The 24,231-nt window shown below is 39.3% G+C and overlaps 1 protein-coding gene across 2 annotated transcripts in view; it reads right to left on the reverse strand.

The window, feature by feature from the left end:
- Positions 1 to 24,231, reverse strand: part of Sema5a (semaphorin 5A) — a 371,169-nt gene that overhangs the window by 155,823 nt on the left and 191,115 nt on the right. For both annotated transcript variants that reach the window (XM_048368447.1, XM_048368446.1), the window contains exon 5: positions 15,601 to 15,646. In XM_048368447.1, coding sequence (XP_048224404.1) covers positions 15,601 to 15,646 — 46 coding nt within the window. The remainder of the gene's footprint in view (positions 1 to 15,600; positions 15,647 to 24,231) is intronic.

A 24,231-nucleotide genomic window follows, 5' to 3' on the forward strand; every position in this document is an offset into this window, starting at 1 on the left:
AAATAAGTCTTATGTAAAATCGATTATGGCTCTGACAAATGTATAGCTTATCTGGATACCAGAACTTAGAATTGGGAATCAGAACCCAAACTAGAAATAGTACACAGGTAGTAGATGAAAAGAATGTTAGGTACATTTTCAAATAACAAAAATATTAATATTTTAAATGTATTAATTGCAGCACTATTTTCCATAGCCAAGGTATGGAATCAGCCCAGATGACCCCTCCATGGACAAATGCATCAAGAAGATGTGATGTGTGTGTGTGTGTGTGTGTGTGTGTGTGTGTACAATAGAATCTTACTCATCCATTAGAAGTTGTATCATTTGTTTAAAAAAATGGAGACACCTTGCAAAATTAAGTTAAGTTGAAGTAAGTTAGACCCAGAGAGATAATGGTTGCTTGTTTTCCCTCATTATAAGTAAATGTGTTGGGTGCTATATAGTATATACAAATGTATTCACTGAAATATAGTGCAATCAAAGAAAAACTGAATTAGTATGATTCCTTTAAAAGACATCAGATTTAACAAAATAAATACCAGAGTATGGGAACTTGTAAGGGTCAGGGCAGGATGAAGGGGAGAGTATAGACAAATGAAGAGAATGGAGGAGGGGAATGTGGTAAAAAATTAAATGTATACCCTACCAAATAAAGAACGGGGTGGGTAGGGGAAGGATCTTTGAGAATGCTGAAAGTGGTGACATTGATCAAGACCTACTGTATTCATAAGCTGCTTTGTTAAACGGAAACTTGTTTGTACACCTACTTAAAGATTATATATACATATACATGCATATATATTTTATTTTTTTCAAATTTTTATTATCAAACTGATGTACAGAGAGGTTACAGTTTCATACGTTAGGCATTGTATACATTTCTTGTGCTGTTCGTTACCTCGTCCCTCATTCCCTCCTCCCTCCTCCCCTTTTCCCTTTCCCCCCCTTAGTTGTTCAGTTCACTTACACCAAACAGTTTTGCAAGTATTGCTTTTGTAGTTGTTAGTCTTTTTTTACCCTGTGTCTCTCGATTTTGGTATTCCCTTTCAATTTCCTAGTTCTAATACTAGTATAGACGGTTTCCAATATACTCAGATAAGATTACAGAGATAGTGCATATATATTTTAAAGATTAATGTTATTGGTGGCTGTGTTAGCTGTATAGCAAGGTAAAAGAAGCAAATGGTTACTTTCAATGTCACAACGACAGACTACAAAGTCAACCTCTGTGTCTTATTACAAGGTGGTCTCTGGGTTTAAACCACATTGGATTTTAATTAATCACGTCATCCTAGGAAAGGGAGAGACATGAGAGTGAAATGAGGAACAAAATCTCCAAATGTTGTTTGTTTGTCTGAAATGTGGAAGGGAGGGGCTCTTCAGACACAATCAAGTCCCAGCCCAACTCAGCTGCAGCCATTCGGAAGGGTTGTGATTTCTCTGAGATGCTAGGCCCGGAGGACAAAAGCCCCGACACTGGCCACCCTGGGGACTCGCCACACGTGCTCTGAGAGGCTCTCCAGCCATGGCAGCAACGCGTCCCAAACCAGCAGCAAAGCACTGGGACTGCTCCGCACCAGGAGAGGGGCATGTCTGCCACCGTGCCTTCTGCCCCGCGCTGGACTCCTCGTGGCCTAGCTCTCCCGCAAGACATGGTGCCAGCCTCAACCGGGACAGTACCTATGGAGACAATCGTCCTGCCTGGGTGAGCAGCAGTGCTGGGACAACTTCCTAGACACACGTGTCCCTGCGCCTGCTCGGCCCCTCAGAGCCCCACCTAGGTGGCTATGTGGTCTTCTTGGTCCAGGAACCCCAGAATCTCCACAGTCACCCACAAACCAGGTGACCCACTCCTAACCATTGAGCACTGAGTGCCCAGCAGCCTCCGAGTCCAACAGCGTGTTCCCAGATCTTCCTGATTCCGCAATGTCTTCCCGTCATTTTCACTCCCATTCCTCTGCCTTCCACTAGGTCTGCTGCTATTTTCCCTCTCCCCATTTTCTCTCCCCATCAGGCTCTGAAATACATACAGGGCAGCTCAACAAGGACCGCCTCCCCCCACCCAGTGCTCGAATCATAAGACACAACTTTGTTTTTTACAGTCTGGGGACATCTGTGAGAAAACAACTAGATCCTTGAGTAATACTTTGTGATTAGTAAATTTCAGAAACTGTCTGTGAACTACCACCCTCTGGAATATTTTATAATTTCATTTTAAATTTCAGGATATGAAGGGTCCACAGGGAGAAGGGAAGGGAGAAACAAAGTATCTCTCACGTGACAAATGTTATATTGTAAACTGTAGGTAAGTGGGGGAAACTATCACAGTGCTTTCTTTGGAGAGTGTAAATTGAGTTATTGACAGATGGGCAGAAGCTCTGTGGGAGATAGTCAAAGATCGTCAAAGCTATGCACGATGGGGAAGAAATGGAGGTGCGTCCAAAGTCAGGAGAAGATGACCAGGACCCCTTGTGTTCCATTAGGAGGAAATTACAGGGCAGAGGAAAGGAGATGAAAAAGAATGTGTCTCGGTGGTTACCTTGGAAAGTCTAATCACAGCTGAACATCTGAATGTGGCAAAATAAACTGAAAACCAATCTGTATGTTTTACGTCCCACCCCATCAACTCAAACATTTCACAATCGTTAACAATATTCTCGATGATGATGCCGACTTCCCTCTCCAATTGCTATGTTGTGTGTGTGTGGTTTGGGTTTTTTTTTTTTTTTCACTTTCTTCATTTTACAACTAAAAGTCTCTTCCGAGATGGTTATAATTGGAGATGGGCTCTCTGGGAAAACGTGTGGTCCTGAAGACACAGCGTGCCTGGAATTAGTGTCCTATGAGCAGAGCCACAGGGAGCCCCTCCCCCTTCCCCCACATAAGACACAGAAAGAAAGAGGCATCTATGGGCCAAACCTGGGCTTGTACCGCACAGTCACTGCCTCAGTTATGGACTTCCTAGCCTACCAAACAGTGAGCCATAAATGCCTGTTCCTTCTAAGGTAGCTAGCCCAAAGCGTTTTATTACAGCAGCCCAATCGAAGTAAGTTGTGCACATATACACACACATCTGGCTAATATTTCATTAGGAAATTAGCCACTCACTTGCTCCTTGCTTATGGTACTCTTAGAGCTTGGGAGCAGGAAAGAATCACAGCTGAGCCTTTTATCTTTTAAGCTTTGGGACAGTTCTCTCTTAAAGAGATAAAAATGCATAAATAATAAAACAGTTGTGCATGAGTTCATTTCCTAGTGCTTCCACAGCTGTATGGTTTGATTCAATTTGGAAAAGATTAAGTGTAAGTTCTGTTCTCTGGCACAGACTTTCGAACATAGTTTGAAGGAAAGTGTGTGCAGATTAAGGCTCTTTTTTAAGACTTCAGTGATAATAGCCGACTCTTTTGTAGCATTCAAAAGGTACAGAGTAACATCTTCAGTAAAGAAGCATGGACACATTCCAACACCATAAAATGACCCCCTTGCTTTATAATTTTAAGGCACTGTTATCTTAATATTTTAGAAAAGAACACTCATAGTCTCGAAGCTCCAGGCCCGGTGCTTACTTCCCTTATGTTGCTGGGCTGAGCAATCAATCCAGTTATTTTGTTGGACAACTTGGAGAAACCAAGGCCACAGACAACTATTCATTAAAAGCACAGTAAACAAGATCTGAGATAGATAGTAAAACTTCAATGTTAATTAAAGACGGATGGTGAGTTTAAAAAAGTTTTAAAAAGGTAATAGCATCTCTGAGGCCTGGAAGTGCAAATCTCCACATTTGAGAGTGAAAGATCCCTCCCCAAACTGTAACCTCTCTGTGATTCAGATTGATAATAAAAATATATATTAAAAAATAAAAAGAGATCCCTCCCAGATCACCGGTCCATCTGGCTCAATCGTTGTAGTGTTCAGTACAGCAGATGAGAACGGTGGCCAGAGGAGATGATAAAGAAGCTTAGTAGAAGGGGTGGTGAAATTCACATAATTCATATCAGGGCACAATATTGAAACAGTGTAGACCTAAGTCAGTGGGGTCTGGGCAGGGAAAAGTCACAAGCACAGATGCAAGTGGGAGGCTGGAATTCACTTGGAGGAGGCGGGCCTGCACTGGATGAACGCCCGCGTGCCTGCCTCACCCGGAGGACTTTCTCAGAGCTGACGCAGTCTTTTTTTAGTCAGCTTCCTGTCTTGGGTGGGTGCTGGCCAGTGAAGCAAGGAGGGCCATAAGGGAGGAGTAAATTGACTTGGCAGTAGAGCTCCACGAGTGACCCGAGTCAACTTTGGCTGGGTTGAGCTCCAAAGTCAACATTAAGCATTCCTTTAAGCATAGCCACAGGCAGAATTTCATTCTTTGCAAACACTTGTCATTTGAACAGGTTTTGGGAAAAGGGCCACGGATGTATAACACCTTCCTCTGCCCTTTTAGCTGAAACCACATTCAGGAAAAAGCTGGGCAGAGATTCCTTTGAGCAGCATAGGCAGGAGAGATGCTCTGCCTGTATCTCCTTCCCCTATGGAGGTGGACAGAGGTTGTCCAGATGCACCTGCAATACTGCAGCAGAATCCTTGAAGCCCTGGGCTTCTCAGGATGAAAAGCAGAGCTTGAAGTTCCCGGAGCAGTCCCTGGGGACGTCTGGACAGAACGCAAGTAACACAAGGCATACAATGCACTTGGGTCATCTTTGCTACCATTATCCTTTCTTATCCCTTCCCCTCCTGATTCCAAATACTCCTCTTTCTGTTTTGTGAAGGCTTTTCAAAGTAAACTGAATGTCTCTGTATTTTCTCCGATGCTGGACACATTCGATACTTGAGTCCTGTTTTCCTTTATTACAATTTTCTAGGGAAATTCTCCATTACCTAATCAGTTCTGCTCAAAATTTCCTTGACTTTCTTGGATATATAAATAATAAGTACAGACATTTCCTGCTAAGTTTGCTAATTGGAGCACCTGTGGGCCTTGTTCTAGGACCCGTTTCTGTCTCACCCCAGCTACATCCACAATTATTCAATCCAACTCTACCGTAGTTATGAGCGAGTCTACCAGACAGCATTTGTTCATTTGTTAATAGCTTACTTTTCAGTTTTACTTGGCTGCTAAGGGAAAGGCTTTAGTTCCCAGATCATATAAACACTTACCCAAATAAGAAGTCTATTATTGAACTTCAAAACAAAGGGGTCCCCTGGTACATTAGCTTATCTGTTGGGGCCAGCGATTGATGAGGTGGGAGTCGGGCATAGTAAAGAAAATGAAAGCCGGGCAGAGGAATCTAGTCTACACATCCTTCAGCACATTATGTCAGACACTAGAGCCATTTTTAAAATGGAAATAGAAATGCATTTTAGGTAAATGAAATCAACATTCTGTGTGTCTAGCTACCTGTATTGTCAGGTAGTATTTGCTACTAGCTTATAGAAATTTCCTGATCTCATTTTATGAAGCTAAAAAAGAGCTAAGAAAAATAGTCATGCATCTTCCACTTCAGTTTTGGAGGCTGCAAGTGAAGCAAAAATTTAGGAAGGGATAAAGTTAATTATTTAAAAATCTATGACAGCATAATATTCAATGTATGTCCTATAAAACTACAAAAATGGAAGGAAGGGTGAGGTTGGGATGGATGGGGGAGAACGATGAGGATGACGTTGATCAAGATGAATTGTACTTATAAAATGGTTTGTTGAACAGTAACCCCTTGGAACAAATGCTTAAAGATAATATCCATGCGTTGTTGTTTTTTAACTCAAAGATGTATACACCACAACAGAATGCATTCTGAAGAGAGTTTTTCTTAAAGACTTCAGAGGCACTAAATTTATTCTATAACAGAGTCCCGTGTGTATGCAATCAGGGTCTAGAATATCAGGAGAAGCCTAAATAAGTCCCTACAAATATTGAACACTACCCACCCCAGTAGTGTGACATGAGCTATTGGCACCATAGCCTGCTCGGCTTATGGAACAAGGGACATTCCACCTGGCTGCTCTCAGTATTGCCTGATACTGGCTCACAGCTGTTCCATTCTTTGGAGAGTTAATCTTGCCTGAATCATGACAGCAGATGATCATGCCGCATCTCCCCTGAACTCAGCAGGCCACAGCTGAAGGAAGAGATAGAGCTGGGTATAAAATATCATCTCCTTTGCTCCGACATCATTACGGTGCATGTATTCACAGTTCACAACTCCCCCGTGAGAGAAGACGAATGGTACACACCTCTGGACAAAGCCATGCCAGCTTACTTTCTCCATAAAATCCCCCACGCGTCAGCTCTGAGTCCATTGTCCCAAAAGACCACATGCTCTTGAAGCCTTGTCTCCAGATTGCATGTCCAGAGCACCTGACCTCAAAGCCACAAGTTACAATAATGAAATAACAATTAACATCATAGAAATCTATGATGAGTGCTAGCGGGTATGGCAACAAGTACTGATTCCTATAATAAAGCTGCATATTGGTCAAAGCAGTTTACACCCAGATCCCAAACATAGCCTAACCATGTACCTACAAACCAAGTGGTCTCAATTAAGCCACGTACGCTCTCTGACTTCAGCACCTCTGTAAAATACTGAAAATCACATCTTGATCTTCCTACTCTGTAGAGTTCACTCATGATGCTTGCAAGGATCTGCATACCAAGTAAGGGCCCTGAAAACGATGCCTTCTAATTCTTCCTGTTGTTGACATCATCATTTCATCACAAATTAAATCATTCTGTTTGCATCAAATTAGCCTTAGGAAAGTTTCTAATTAATAGGAAGAGGTTTCCTTTTAAAAACGTAGGAACTCAGGCATCCATTTAGCAATAATATAAAAAAAGCATAAGTAAACAGATGATTCATAGTAAAAACTGAATGCTGACAGTGGTTTGGGGGCTAATCCAGTCGACACGTCTTCCTGAATCACCTCTCCAAAATGTTCTGTGGAGAAAATTGAGGTCCAGAGGTTAAGTGGCTTGTTCAGAGTATGCCTGATTATTTACAAAAATGTTGGAAGCATGAATAAATCTGTTTATGTACAGTAAAAATTTAAACCACAGGGATGGGAGGGAAGAGAATAGGGAACCAATAAGTGCATTCCTAGAGGTTCTCTTATTTTTCCTAGCACTCTGCAGGAGAAAATGCTACTGCCCGCCAGTCATTGAATGCCCAAGTATTCTGCTCTTCTGGGCTTTGAAGAGAAGCTACTTTCCCAAGCCTGGTGTGTCAGTCAGTTGAAGCCATGGAGCGGAGCTGTAACCAACAGGATTTGAGCAGAAGGCAGGTGTCACCCACTGGCATGACCCAAGGGTATCCCCTGAGAACGGCACAATAGAAACACCATAAAATTCAATGGCAGCATAGAACTGAGTCTCAGAGATCCCATGAGGGTCTATCATGTGCAGAACTATGTCTGTGTGGGTGCATTTAACCACTTGGGGTATAAGTTTGTCTACTAATGGCAGGTTACTCAATTGAATGAATCAACTCTGACACCAGTAAAGTCTCATTATTCACCTCTATGAAATATACATAAGCAACTACTAGTCCTCTAAGATGTGATGAACAAAGATAGGATCAAAATATTTTTAATAATAATTGAAAAAACTCTGATAAACATGTTGGCCAGGGAGCTAGAATTCAAGAGACGAGAATGTGGAAATGAAGGGTTACATTCAGATTGTAACTCACAGGTCAAGGTCTTCATGGGGCTATGCAAAAACTATGCAAAGATTGGAAATAAACTCATCAGCCAAACACTGGTTGACAAATTAAAATGAACAAAATATGGCGGGGGGGGGGCGTCATCACTAGTATTGGGGAATACTCAGTGAGAACCACTTATGTAGTAAGTGCCATAATAGGGAATAAGCTGTTGCTTAAAGGATCAGATCTGTAGGTCAAACAAAGTCAGATGGTCTCTTGTGAATACTCAAAAGAAATGTATGACGGTTCCCATAACACTTCATTAACGGGGACCATATAAATACAATATGTAAATGGATGTGTGGTTTCTTCCAAACATTTTTGCAATGTTCCACATGTGTTACTTTCCAGGCCTCCAAAATGTTTTAATACAGATAATCCTGAAGACGTTTCTTATTCACATCACTATGATTTTAATCATAGGTGAATATGTGACAAAGGCAAAAAAATGAAATTTAGAATCAAGACTTTTGACAGCTATAGGAGACAAATCTCTCTTGCTGCAATTAATGTAAAGCATAAGCTTTAAATTCAGTCAATATTAATATCTCACTGAAATATTTACTTTAAATTATTAATTCATATAGCATTCTTTAAAACACACAGAACTTTCCAACAGAGGGTAGTTATGTCACAGTAATATGTCCCATTAGAGAGAACATTATAAATTGATTTCATTTATTTGCAAATTTTATTTCATATTAATATAAGGAAGTAATTTAAACTAAAAAAAAAATCCAAGAATGTTCTTTAGAAATAGCCAATAAGGATTCATATAGAATTCTTATAGATATTGCAGATTGGATTAGAGATGTAGGAAATTGGCTTATAGATATGTTGGATTATAGATATTGAGAAATCTAAAAGAAAAATTGCTTGGCACATCAAAGAACTGGAAGATTTAATCAAATAATCCTAGAAACGTATTATTCAGAGCCCAGATGGAGGAATGTCGACCTGTGTGCATTGTTGGGTGTTTAGAACCATCTCCTTTTTGCCCACTCCATGCCAGTAGCAGTCACTCCTTCCACAGAGTTGTAACCATGGAAAGTATTCCTAAACACTGCCAAATGTTCCCGGGAGGTAAAAGCCATCCCAGGTGAGAACAATTGCTCTAAACACTGATACAGCCAAAAGCCAATTCCTCAATCTCAGATAGGCAGGAAAAGAAGTGATCATCCCCTTTACTTTCTGAGACAGCACTCTACCAATAATGATCACATAGGCCCAAGACGGAACACGTCTCAATTTAGGAATCGTAGGGAGGCAGGTGACAAACTGGACCGCAGATTTCAATTTTTTTGCTTGTTTCCAAGGTTGTGAGACACAAACAATGAGTTCTCTTTCCCTTCGTAACAAAACAACATAAAAATGGACTTGAGAGCTATTTCCCAAAAGGTTAGGAGGAAGATTGTGAGGTTAAGTGAGCTAAGTCTCTTTGTGCTTCTCATACTCTGTTCAGAGTTTCTACACTAGGCCATCATGGTAAGTCCCAGGTGGGCAAATGTGGTTATTTCATCTTGAAGCCATTTGTGCTATAAAACTTTTTTAAAAAAATCTTTGTTCTTGTAGAATAACTCTGACAATCTAGACAGGTACAACACAAATGTGCAAGAGTTGGAACTATGGTGAAGACAGGCACCAGGAAAAGATGCAGAATGGTGAAACTGTCAGTATACATGGGACCCGCAGGTCTTCAATTCACCAGAGCAAACTCACAGCAAACTGTGACTTACAAAGGAGCAGAAAGGCACCTTGTAAATGATATCACATTAATATTTGATTCTCTAATCACTGATGAAAAACAGGTTTTATTTCCTTAAGTTAAAATCAAGTCTTCGTTTTTGTCCTGAACCTATTAAAGCGTGTCTCGTTGAAATTCATAATAAATATGATAAATACAGCCTTTTTACTTCATGGTATATTTACAGGATTATTTTTATGGTGATACCAAGAAACTTGCTTCAAATTGCTCATTCCAGCTAAGAGAGTAATTGTATCATAATCCTTCGTGAAATTGCTTTGCTGGTTTGACTTTGATACTGATGGCATTTTTTGACAAGGGACCACAATGTCTCTGGCAGAAGCTGAGAGACACGGATTTGAAGTATGGCTCACTCCTGTTCCAGCCTCTGAATCAGAAACCTCACAGGGAGGTAGCACTGAGTGTGGTTCTACAGAGCTGAGCGATCTAGAAGGGCCATGTTTGAACCATAGACAATGTGAGATGGAGACCACCCTGCCCCACTGGGGAAGAGTGAACAGGATGCACCGAAGGTGACGTTGGTTGTGCTCTGTGTGTTGCTAGGAAGTGTCCTGACTGCTCAGCATGCAGCTGACTTCCAGCGAGCTTTACAACAAAGGACTCACTGGGAACTCTAGAATTTGGTGAAGATCGCAAGCAGAAGAAGCATACTTGTGATTGATACTAAACTAGTGCCAAGCTAGGAAGGGATTCAGAGGCCAAGGGGAAGGTATAACAAGTATAACAAATGAGGAGATGGGGGAGTGGTATATGAGAGGAGCAAATCAATTCCAAGAATTATCTGTATGTCCTAAAATCTCTCTCGAGATTGAAAGTATGCACACAAAAATGTCTTCCAAGGCCTTATTTGGCATTTCATACTTCTCTATTCTTTGGGTTGTATTGCTTTCCTTGACTTCAATTTGTGAATAAAAATAAGTTTCCTTTCGCCCCTTAGAAATATTAATAAATTTAGTCATTAGTGAAATATTAAATGTGCACGGGTCCAAGCTTTTGTGGGCATATCTTTGGAGTCAACAGCCTGTCTGGTAACTTATTGTAATCACTGCCTGTGATCCAACACTGAGAATACTCAGAGAAATAAAATGCTTCTTCCAATACAGAGCAAAGTTTAATACAAGGTCACAAGCGATGGTTCAAAATAAAGACTACAAGGCTGTGAAGATTCCGAGAGACATGTTAGCCTTCCTTAGGATGGGTTACAGAAAAGTAATGCCTGAAAAGAGACTCAAGGATCTGTGTTATTTTCTAGAGGAATGAGATGTGTCAGGGGATGACGGGGAGAGAAGACAGCAAGAGAAAGTGCTGAGAGCTGAAAGAAATAGAGGAGTTTGGAAGATTGCACTAATAGTCATAATAGAAGTACCTCAGTGTGAGGAGTGGGGTGAAGCCACACAGGGGGCTGCTGGAGGGGGAGTCTCGTCTTTCACAGACAAGAAGAGCAAGCAAAGCCCCATTTAGGGAGGAATAAAGATTACTGCTGAGAATTTTTCTGAACTTACTTCTCCATCCCTTGACTTTTGCTCAAATGAAATGTCACCCTTGTTCTCTGTATTCTCATTTTCTTTCATATTTAAGGAATAGTTTTCCATCTTTGGGAAGCAAGTAGAAGATGATCATTGTGAGACGCACAAATGGATTCAAAATACCTCTGATAGAAAATAGCATTTGCATTTATAACAAAAGGCGCACAAGCCATAAATGCATGTGTCTCTTTATCCACCATCTCCTAGGCACTTCAAGTCATACTGAGCACCTGAATTTGACAAGATCAAATCAAGATGAGCTGGAAGCATAAGACAGACACCATGACTTACTATTATGGAAAAAAGTAAATGCAGTGTATGTCATTTATATTTTTGTAATGATTTCCTATTGGAATGGTAATGTTTTGGATATTATAGAAATAAAATGTATCATGAAAATAATTTCCCTGTCTCAATGTACATTTTGTGATATGACTACAGATAATCTCAGTACAGATACAGACTACAGATAATTAACTATATGGCTCCCTTGCTACTTCTGAAGTCCATAGTTTACAACACCAGTACAGATCTTTGATTGTCAGTGTGTTTATTCACTTTTGCTATCCGTGGAAATAGTCATTTAATTTAAAAGAAATATTCGTAAGCCCTCAACAAGACTTCTTTCCCGAGGACATGTCATAAAGAATTGCCAGCGTTAGCTCTCTTCACACAAAGTAAACAGTGAGCTACAGAACAGCACAGAATTACAGAAAGAGAAAAAGGAGGGAGTCACGGCTTGGTACCAATGGCACTGTTTGCTGGGCATCTGTGATTAGGGCTGTGTTTTCAAGGACATCACTGAGAAAGTCGCTGTCAGGGGATCCCACGTCAGCAGAGCAGGCTCTTTGCCCATAGTGAGGCTGCTGGGAGCCTTCTTCATGAGGAGCACACACTCCCCGCAGGAACTGAGACCTGACTCCCAAGCAGAGGGACAGGAGGGTGGGAAAGGGCTTTGCCTGTCCACACCATGCTACATCCACGTGTGGAGGAAAATGCATGCCTCAGAGTTCCCACATCGATTTATTTTTGCCATGTCAGTGAACCCTGCAAGAATATTCTTAATACTTCATGTCTCCTTCCTCGTTAACTTTTTATTACAGTTTCTACGGGATCCTTTTGCTCTTTATTCATGTATTACATCTATATACAAACATGTATGTATGAACATATATGTGCACACACAGGTATATATACACTGGTTTGTAAATGTGTGTATACACATATATGTGTATAGACATGTATGCATGTATGCACAGACACATATATGCATTGGTATATACCATATGTACATATGTGTGTACTCACCTGTAGAATACAGATGCAAATACATACATTATGTGTGCATATCTATACTATTTCCTTCAGTGCTTATTGCTTGGCTATAACATATAGGTATGTATATGTGTGTATATATATATATTTATATAATTTTAAGTCACTTGACTGACTTAAAATAAGTAACAGACAGAAATGATCTCTTTTACCACGAAGTTTCATTAGGGTTTTTCAAAGAATAAAGGCATCTCCTTCTATGAAATCATTAATATATATTACACAATTCAGAGAATATTAATATTTTTAAGATATATCTCATGTATAGACATTCATATTTTATAGGTTGTCAAAATAACATGACAGAAAAAAAGAGTATGTTCCAGGGTCCAATTTGGATAAAGTGCTATATTTATTGTCATATTTACTGGTGCTCTTTATGGATGGAACTGCCCTTCATTATCTCATGACTTCATGGTATTTGAAGTGTAGAAACAAACTTTGTGTTATTGTTAGCATAGTGTTCTGTTGGGGTTTCGGTGCTCATTCCTCATGATGGAAGTAGTAATAAATGTTAGTTGAGTTGCATGGAAATGCTACTTTGTCTATCTTTAGTGCGGCAAGTTACTGCACCCACCCTTTCTTTCTGGTGAGGTGAGTTTGGACTATTAATTCTACAAGTAAGGGAAGCCTCATTTAATTATTAAGTATTATATAGGTAAGCACCATGAACTGCTTACATATACTTTTCCTCAAATTTTGATTAATAAAATTAATACCATGAGTCATGCTTCCTTAAAATGATTTTCTAGTGTGATGGCTGCCAAGTCATAATTATATATTAAGTAATTCCCCCAATGCTCATTACTTGGGCTATGTAAAGGGATTTTTATACTATTCAGACATATTTCAATGGTAAGAAAGAACAGTCCCTTCCGCCTCATTATTTTTTATTTCCTTTAATGTTAGTAGTTGCCTATATGTTCTTATTTGACTCAGTGTTTGATAATGTGATACCATGTCTCTTTGAAAATACAGTTTCTGGGGATTACAGGGAGGGGTGGGGTGCTACGGAAAGCTAGCTACTAGGTCCTTTTGTCATACAGTCTTTATTCTTTGAGGCTGACCATATAGCCAGCTACTTCTCTAAGTAACATTGGGCCTGTGTAGTAGGAATTTGTTTATCAGCCAAGTATGTGAATTACGCGAGCTACTGTGTGAAAAATAATAGGAGATGCAGGCCCTTTCACCATCACACAGAGGAAACAGGAAATTAAGGGATGTTCATATGTTGACTCACGCACATCTACACGCCTGCTTTGAGCATGCATGTTAGGACAGAAGCTATATTATGTCATGAGACTCAAATGAGCAATTAATATGACTCTTATCTATGGAGAGGTTTACAGTTTTATAAAATATTTGGCAAAATAGCAATTCATGTTTTTATTAAATTGTGGGTATTTTAATTGACAGAAAAATTAAATTATATATATTCATAGCATATGTTAATATATATGTGTATATATATATATATATATATATACACACACTCCCTAAAGGCTAATTCTAGGAAATTAATATATGTATTATCTGACATATTTTTCATAGTATTGTGGGAAGTATACTTAAAGCCAGTTTGAATGATTTTAAGCACATAGTGTACCATTATTAATTATATTTACCATGTTGCATAATAGATACCTTAACTTTATTCTTGTTTTCTAACTAGGATATTAGATCCTTTCACCCAGATGCTTCATTTTTCCCCAAGACTGTACTAATACCATCTTGCTTTCTGCTTGGATAAACTTCTCAGTTTTAGATTATGCAGATGAGGGAGACCATGCAGTACTCAAGTTTATTTGCTTGGCTATTTCAGTTAACATACTCTGAAACTGTAGATCATTTTGGTTGCTTAGTGATAAATGCATAGCCTTAATCCATTGGTTTATTGAGCATTTGTTATATACTAAACTTCAGTGAAGGGGCTGGGGATATAGCCTAGTGGCAAGAGTGCTTGCCTCGGATACATGAGGCCCTAGGTTCGATTCCCCAGCACCACATATACAGAAAAAAAACGGCCAGAAGTGGTGCTGTGGCTCAAGTGGCAGAGTGCTAGCCTTGAGCGGGAAGAAGCCAGGGACAGTGCTCAGGCCCTGAGTCCAAGGCCCAGGACTGGCCAAAAAAAAAATTATAAAAAAAAAAAAAAACTTCAGTGAAAAGATAATTCACTGCCAACTGTAATGGCAAAATTAAGACAATGATTTATTATATTTCTTAAAACAAAAGCAATGCACACTTGTGTGGAAATTGTCGTACTTTGCTTTCTTTCCATGTTTTACTTAATTTAAATCATGATGATACAGGACTGGTATTGATTTGGGGCCATTTTGTCAGTGAATAAAACAACAAGCCTAGAGCCACTGGATCACAAATCCAGATAGGAGGTTCTTCAAAGCAGACTTTTTTGCCAATATTTTCTTTGAGTGTAGGATTATGTGTTATTAAGAGCCTGGCAAATAAAACACAGATCTAATCATAAAACTCTCTTATAATGCTTACTGAATATTCAAAATAGTGGCTTTGGAGATACAAAAAAATTACAAAACCTCTCCAGTCACTTCTTAGAACCCAGGGCATGAGTGTGATATTAAATCCACTGAAGCATGTTTCCCAGAGGAGGTGCAGCCCACAGAGTTTGGCATGGTCGCTGAAGTCCCAGAATTTTTGGAAAGAGAGGCATTCATATTGTAAGCCTCTTTCTCTACATTATCACACTTTTCTAAAAGACCATAAAAAAAAACAGAGGCATTTACATTTCACATCTGCCATTAAAATAAATATTCATGCATAAAGATCTGAAGATCGTTCCCCAAAATGCAATAACCAGAAATGCATAAATCGGATTTTTACCTACTGCTGTTTATTCTTTATTATGTATGGCTGTTGGCCCACAGATTCATGTTTATTTAACAATGAAAGGAAAGAGAAAACAAAGGTTGTTCATAAGGAGATGGTAGCTGAGGGCCAGAACCTAAGTAAGCAATGATTTCTCTAAATGCAACAGCTGGGAATAGGCTCGCAGAACCGAGAGAGTGCTCCTCGAAGAGGAATGTATCAAGATGGCCACCAGGAAACGCATAAGCCAGATCACAGCAGGAAAAGGCTGGTGAGGAACTAAAGCAAGTGGCCATTCCCCTCCCTGTTTACAACCACCCAGAGTCTTGCGGCACACTGCCCCGCAGAGGAAACCACATGTTGCTCAGCCGTGGCTCTGTATTTCACGGAATCATGATTCAATTGCAATGAAAATGAGAGCTTACCAAAAATTTGTTGCACCTACCTGGATGAGAGAGAGATCCTCAAGCAGTAATCTGAAGAGGTAGTTTCTATAAAACACAAAAAGAACAAGTTCATTTGCAACAAAGACTCCAAAAGGGTACATGGAATATATACAGAAGAATAAAGACTAAATATGCTTGCTAGTTTTGGCTTCAAGAACATCCTCCTCGTAATATACAGGTAGTGCAGGTTATTTTTGGACCAGAAAACAAAGAGGCATTTAATATATCAACAGTCACACATCTGAGATTGAAAAAAGAGCTCACTGATAATCAGTGATTCTGTGTTTATCTGTATGTAAGACAGAGAGAGAGAGAGACAGAGACAGAGAGAGAGAGAGAGGACATTGTAAGACAGCCTGCTGTTCTGTAGAGAGCAAAGAAAACATATGGATCATCACTTCTGAAATTCTTTTTAAGTAAGATGGTAAGATTCTCATCATCTGCACCAAGCAGGTTTTATAATTGAATATCTGAATCCACCTACACATGGCGGTGCATGCCTTTCATTCCAACTATGACAGAGGAGGTAACAGGAGGATAACAGTCCAAAGCCAGCCCTGGGTAAAGTAGGAGAGACCCATCTATCTGACACACTAGATAAAAAAGACCTGAGGGTAAGGGTCAAGTCATAGTGCACTTGCCTAGTAAGCATGTCTCTGAGTTCAAACTGCAAAAAAAACAAAACAAAAAAAAATCCCAAACAGTACAAACGAATCAGTAAACAAATAAAATTGGCTTAATTGAACCTATTTAAATCTTGTCTTCTTGGAGGAGCTTAGTTCAGAGACATGAAGTTGTCCGTTGTCAGTTTGCCAAGGAAACCAAGGCTATCCAGGGCATAAGCCATCTCGGCCAGCCTTCTTGCAATACAGAAAAAAAGAGAAATGGAAAATATGAGTTTCTGAGAAAAAGTACGCAAAAGAAGGCAGAAATCTCTACCGAATGCCCACATGTTACAGAGTTGATTTCCAGTTAGTGTGGGACCGGTACAAAACAGGCCCCACCGCAAACAATTGGGTCACATGGACGACGCATTTCAATACATTCCTGACAAATACTTTTCAGTGGTTGCGTTTTTCTTAACTACTATCTCAAGATAAACTCATCCTATATGACTATAATTTTACAACTCAAAATCAGTAAAATCATTATTAGTATAAATTCCTTCAATAAGGTCTTTTTAATGTTTATTTTTATGATTATAAGGGTGACGTATAACGGGGATATATTTAAACAAGTCAGGTAAATGTATGTCAACCAGCTCTTTTGAGAACACTCATTTAACAATGTTTACTCAATAAAGCTAACTTGAAAAATTCAAAACTGGAGTCACCAGAACTATCTATAATTTTGAAAAGTCTCAATATTTATTTCTTGGTGAGAACTTCGATTTGCTTGACTTTTAAGGTGCAGACTTGGAAATGGTTTCTAAATGTTTAATACCCAGTAATGATCTACACACAAAAAAAACATCAATTAGAAATCTGTAATATTGAACATTTTACTACTCAGTTCATCTAACTGGGATTTTCACCTATTTACAAAATATTTTAAAGGATGAATCACCAAAAAAAAAATATTGATGAATTCCTTACCCACCTTCCTCAGTCCTTGGCATGGGGAAAAAGACAAAGTAGACTCCACTCACTTCAAACCCTTCATCAAACCATTGGGTTCCACGTGCAATGCCAAGACTATTTTTGCCTTGAGAAAAATTTCAATCCAGCTAAACAACACGAGGGACCTGAAGTCTCTCCAAGCAACTGATCCATTGCTGTTGAGGTCAATGACCTATGAAGTTAAGGGTTACAGAAAAGAAAGAAACTCTTCTAACGGGAATAAAAAATTGATATTCCCAGATGTTGGGCCACTCACAAAGCCAAGTAAGATCTATGTCTTCTGCAAATGGCTGCTCTCCAGGGCGCTGCAGGGGAGGCAACCACTTTATCTTCTGATGTTAGGAGTGGAGAGGAGAGAAGCGATATATATGAGGTTCACGAGAAAGGCCACCAAGCTTTCCAACGTGAAGGAGGAATGTTCTGGCTCCCATCCAACAGGGAATGCTAACCAAATGTTATACTTAGCGTCAGTTTCTCTAATAGGGTAATGCTTTCAACAACTCAAGGCATGTAAGTGGTCTCGTTAATCTTCCTAACACCCACAAATATAAATAGGTAGCTACAAGAGTATTGGCATTATTAGGGGAAAGGCTTTGGTGCAAGAGGTTAAAAGATTTGATTCTCAGAGTGTCTTGGTTATACAAGTTCATAGGAGCTATTCCATGTTACCGTTTTTCTCTTCTTATTTCTTATGATCTTATTTTTCTCTTCCCTTTCTTATATACGAAAAAAGTTTTTTTAAAAAAAAGCAAGTTTCCCAATTGGTAAATTTACTTTGGTTTTATGGCTACAGTAAATAAAAACATGCCGTTGTCTCCTTGGGTAGGGATCTTTCCTGTTTTATTCAAATGTCTTAGAATAAAATTAGACATTGTGCATTCAGTTGCAATAAACCACATTACTTTTAGGAGTAATGGTATGAGGAATACACAGATCCAATGGGCTGTATAATTCAAATCAGAAAGCCATTAAATCTGGCAGATTCAAAATGACAATATTAAAACCTATTTGTCCTTCCCCACTAAAAATGCAAGTAAGTTTTCTCCTTCTTCATTGGAATTTATTTCTTATTGACTTGCATGACAGAACCCATTCCTGGGTCCCATCGCATCTCCATTGGGACATTAGCAACAAAACGCTAAGCACAACAATATACTCTCAGTGGGGGCCTGGCCTGAACAGACGAAGTTCAATTGTGTCTTCATGTAAAGGTATAAAATTCAACCTGCATTAAAGGAAAGGTTGAGCCATCATGAGCATATTAACTGGATGACTCATTTTATCTAGAGACACCATAAAACTTAACTCTGACCTCCATAAATTATGAAAGACACAGGTGTTTTAAAATGACATTCGCTTAGAATAACTCAATTGCTCTCTGATGAATATGTCTGTACAATCAAAGAAAAACTTCAAGTTCATATTTAACATGTAAGTCAGATGCCTTATGCAAATGACAGGATAGAATAATTAAAGAAAGTAGACATATACTATGCACTAAGAGAATGTAGACATAACTATGCACTAAGAGAAAGTAGACATATACTATGCACTAAGAGAATGTACGGACTGAAAAGCAAGTACATCTTTATAAAACATTTTAACAAGGCCGAGAGAAATGTTTCTTGTCCTTTAATAAAAGTTTAGAAGAAGGTAGGCTACGAAACAACCTGAAGACAAAACCTGCCTGTACCTCTTCATCCTAACTTTCCCTCCTCCCACTTGTGTAGAGCCAAAAAGCACTCTACCCCTGAGCCAGATGCCTTTCACAGGTGTTGCAAAGGTTAAAATTACAACGATGTCCCAAACATTATCATACCACAGTTCTGTAAATAACATTTAAATCACAGTTTCTGAATAATGGGGGGAGGTTGCGAACAACTTCAAGTTTATAATAAAAATATAATTTTTAAATATAAAATATGAATTTTGGTCATAAGTTCAGTCCTACCATAGCCTTACTTTTTACATTTCCACCAACAGTGGAAGAGGGTTCCTTTCCTCCCTGTTTGCGGCATTTGCTGTCACACTGATCTGACCAGGAGTCAGCACATTTTGTTAACGGTAGGAGAGCAGATATTTCAGCATGGTGGTCTATGTCCCATATACTAGACTTCATGGTCACAGCTGAGAAGCAGCCACAGATAATGTGCAAGAGATATGACTATGTGCTTGCAAAACTATTTACCAAAACAGAAAGTAAGGCTGGGACTAGTTTGCCAACTCTTGTTCTAGGCAATAACACCTTTAACATGGAGAGTATTTTTGCTTCTCCTGTGTCTTAAAACACTTTCTAGTAAAAAGCAAATATTTGATGAAGGTAGAATCCAAGGAATAGTGACAGAAATTTATAAACCCATGGATCTCATGTGAAGCTGCCTAGCAGAAAACTTTTCAATGCTTAAAATGTGCAATGCACATGTATGCAAAGTAAATAGGCTAGTCAGCCTATTTAAACACCCGTTGGCTCATTTGCTGAATTTACAAAAAAAGGAAACAGTTATTTAATTAAATTTGTTATTTAATCCTAATATAAGTGAAATATTAATTAGGTGACTGTTATTTAAGTATTTCATAGTAATTATGTAATAAACAAGGAAATAAATGTTATGTTAGTTTTTGCTTCTACCATCCCCCCCCCAAAAAAAAATAGAAAAAGATTTTCCTTTTAACAATAGCAGAAGAAAAACAATAGTCATGTCTTTCCCTGGAGATTCACAGTTATTTGTTCAAGGCCATTCCCCAGGACCTCCTAAACCCACAAACTGGGGAGAAGGAGAAAGTTTTCTAAATTTTGAAGTAATTCCCAGGCTAAGTCAAAGGCAAAATGGTATTTGATAAATACTGGACACACAAAAAAAGGAAAGCAGAAAAAAAGCAAAAAACATGTAGATCAGGTTAATTAACCAAACAGACTGAGAAGCAAGAAATAGATAGAAGCAAGATAAGTTTAAAAAAAACATCTTAAAGACACTCCTATGCTTCTAATGCCAGCATACAGAAGAAAAGGAGCAGGAGAGAGAAAACACTCTTCCCAACACATAGGTTTCAAATGACTTGAAGTAAGCCTGAGAAATGGAATAGGAAGGAAAACTGATCTTTCCATTACCAAGGCCTTTCCTAAGTCATAATTAATGAAATCACAATATCCACATCATCATTTCCTCAGTTTCTATGCATGCTGGGGCCTACTACTCTTTGGAAGCACTGCTAATAATCACTGATCATCAACTGTGTAAGCCCGACAGAAACATCCCCTGCAGAAAATGAAAGAATTTGGTTGGGAGTATGTCTACTCCAAGCAGAATCATTGATCTCATAATTTTCGACACTTCTTTTTAATTATATGATGTTACACCTTGTAAATTCTTAGATAAAACTTTCAAGTTAAAAAATGTGAATTACAACCACCATAGAAGAAAGAGAATGATATTAGCCAACTGCAGAAAAACAAATTTTATATGAATCTAAAATTCAGGCCCTTTTCTTTATTTGCAGTCACTGGTAAAGGCATTTAAAGGGAGCACTCAGAACTCTAATTAAATAGAAGCCTGCCATGTAAGAACACATACTTTGTTGCAATAATTAATTGGGAGTCAGGTAAAATGGGAAACAATACTTTAACTCAACCAATCAGAAACCACCAAGCAACCGCTGACCAGAAACTTCCCCACTATGACCAATCAAGTAGTATTTACACTGCCTTGCTAGGACAACTTACAAATCCCTCCCCCACCCCCCAATCACCTACCTCCCCCCATGGATAATGAACAGATGAAATGCTGTTGGCCTACAGAGGGCTACGAATCACTGAATGCTAAAATTTTAATCTGCTCAAGTTAGTCTTTCTGCTGCCCTGCATATGTAAAGCAAATTCAGCCTCCACATAGCAAAAGCATGCTAATCTTTCCTTTTTTAGCTTAAGCTTTGAAGTCAAACCATGAGCAAAACACATGGTCCAACACAGACACTCCAATGTGTCAACTGCTTGGTTTGGTATGACTGGAAAGACCAATCTTGGCCTCAGAAACACAGATTTTAGTTTAACTTACTGTCCGTGTATCTGTTTATAAGAAACATGCTGATGCGTAATGTACACTGTTGTTATTCAAGTATATATTCACAACATTAGCTTCTGCTATGGAGAACAGTCTATTGACTGTGATAGCCAGTCAAGAGGTCCTGTGCCGGAAGCTCAGGTACTGACTGGCACCAGCAGGCTGGAGCAAACCTATACACCGGTCCTCACATCAGGTCAGGTGTTCAGGGAGACTCGTTCCTCCCTGGTCCCAGGCAGAAGCCACCTCAGTATTTTTGTGTGGCCATTTTGCGATGTGCTTTGGATAGCCTTGGAATGAAACAGTCTATCTGTTGTCAGGTATGGTCATTCGCGTGGGTTGGACTGCTGACAGCCAGCGTGACCACCACCTGACCCACTTATTGGGTCTCTGGGCCTCCACCTCATCATGTTACTCGTGCAGATGGTGAGGCCATGCGAACTCTTGGGGGATCTGTGTGAGAACCTACGGGAAAACATTCTCCCCAAAGCACCACAGGTGGCAAGGGCGCACCTCCATATCTACTTCTACAACATAAGTTCATGGAAAACAAAAGAATCAGAGTCACACGAAGGGAAGGAAATAACTGACAGCAACTCAAGATAAAATGAGATACGTGTTAAAAATTATTGGCATTTGGAAAGTCACATTTCGAAAACAAAACAAAAACAAAAGTATCCAAGTAACAAATAAAGAACAAAAACTAAAAACAGCAGCAAGAACAAGGCCTCATCCTCTTCACCATGAATCTGTGGAGCCCCAGAGGCTTTGATAATGCACTTGCTCTCGTCGCATTGCTCAGCTTTTTGGATTTTAAAATGTGGCGGACTTGTGAACGCCTTGGCCAGGTACAGGCCAAGGCCCAGTGAAACAGCAGTAGAATGGAGCAGCCCTTCCAGAATCCAGTGAGATGGAATCACTTGTGACCCTTCCAATGAATGGGGAGTACAAGACTAACTCACTAGCAAAATACAAATGCTATCATTTCCGCTTACATCTGTTGCTACCATTCTGTCCACAGCAAAACTTCAACTTGCATCAAGTTTGTGGAGTATTATCACGGCCATTATTTCCATAATTACCCATACCAACAATCTAAGCCATCATATATTTTTATGCCCTTAGGGGTTTTTGTTGTTGTTGTTGCATGAAAACTGTTTTCAGTAAGTTTTGTAATGGAGAAACACACAGCCATTCAAAAAATATTATCCCAGAACAGGAACAAATGGAAATCAAATACTGCAAGGATAATGCATTTCATAGTATTTTACTTTACTTTCTAAAAAGAAGACACCGAAGCTTAATCCTGGAAAACACAAACATTACTAAATGTTGAAGAGACCAGAATAAAATAGGAGATGAATGTGAAGGTATTTAAAATAAAGTGAAGATAGTGGGCACTTTGAAACTGGTAGTTGTATGACGTACTCCCGAAATTGCATGGATTGCAATTGAAATACTTCCTGGCACTAGAGAACCATAAATTGCCTAAAGAGATGGTTTTCATTGGCAGCACAAAGAACTCCTTTTATCAAAGAGTGCTAAGAATCTTCAACTGAATTCAATGTCAGAAACATAAAGTATTACTGGTATAAAGTGAAATCATCCAATAAAGGGTTTCACAATGTCTGGTGCTAACTATGAAAAAATAAAATAAAGAGTAACATTCTATTTTTCTACAGGTCATATTTTTAAACCATTACTGATTTCTGAAATACACACCTGTTATTTAAACTTCTCTCACTAAGTCAAAAGCTTTTCCCAAACAGGATTCTGAGGGTTGGGCTATTTTTAAAGTTTTATAACTGATTCCCACTGCCTTTGCACTTTCTGAGCATAATCCCATCAAATTTCCTAGGTGAAATTCCTATTCCCTTCTTGGTCCAGTGTACTCTGACTGAAATGCTTCTGTACATGGTTGATTTAAACTTTCCTCAACACAGCTCCCTTCCTGGGCCCTTGCTAATGTAACCGTCATTTGTCATGGGTTATTTCTCTTAGTCCTTCCAGCTACTGAAAGGGTGGAAATTATGAAACCAACCTTAAGCATGAGAAAATTAGGCTGTGAAATTGGCTCTGGGTCACTCCGCTAGGCAAACTCAGCACACCCCATTTTTTTCCTCATGTATTTATCAAGTACTACAGTGAAGCACATGGAGAGGGAGCCTGTGTTCCTAGGCATCTGCAAACATCAATCACATTTTGTGGCTTCTAGTCATGCTCATTCTGGCATTTGCACAGCTTTCTAACCAGCCCACCTTCCAGGAATGCTACTGAAAGACAGAAGAGGGTGCAAAGCCTGCCGGCATGGCTGAGTTTTCAGGATGAAGCTGTGAGATCAACCCTGCAGAACAGAAGCTTCCCAGAACACCAGTGACTTGGAGATGGGGACCTCCAGGGACAAGGTTCTTTTGAGAATACTTCCCAGCAGCCCTAGCCCTCAAGACAGTTGCCCTTCACAAATGCTTATTTACCCCTTGGATTCTCACATCTCTAAAAGGAAGCTTGTGTTGTTGACATGCTGCTTTGCTCACAAGAGGACTTCCAGTTACTGTGGGGGGGAAGGGGGGCAGTGTTCCTTATGAATCAGGCTAATGAGAAAGGCCTTGCCAACATTCTTTAAAGATGAAAGAATGATGCTTGGCTGACCAAAGCTAAAGGGTGCCATATTTACAGCTCATCCCCAGTGAATGGCCTCTCTTAAATCCAAGGTCAAATCCCAGTTTTTTAAAGGTGAGTTAGGGTATTGAGCCTGCTACTCCCCTCATCCCTTTGCCAAAGTGAATCTGGAGTAAATCTCCTACAATTCTAACTTCATTTCTCCCCTTAAGTATACACCAGGTACAGACAAGAATATGAACAAGTCAAATCCTGACTATAAAGATGGAGAATTAACAGATCTCTTTGGATTTCTACAAGGAGAACAGAACAATGCAGTGAAGGAATTCCTAGC

The sequence above is a fragment of the Perognathus longimembris genome, chromosome 19, assembly GCF_023159225.1.
Source record: "Perognathus longimembris pacificus isolate PPM17 chromosome 19, ASM2315922v1, whole genome shotgun sequence".
In the NCBI taxonomy this organism is placed as follows: Eukaryota; Metazoa; Chordata; class Mammalia; order Rodentia; family Heteromyidae; genus Perognathus; species Perognathus longimembris.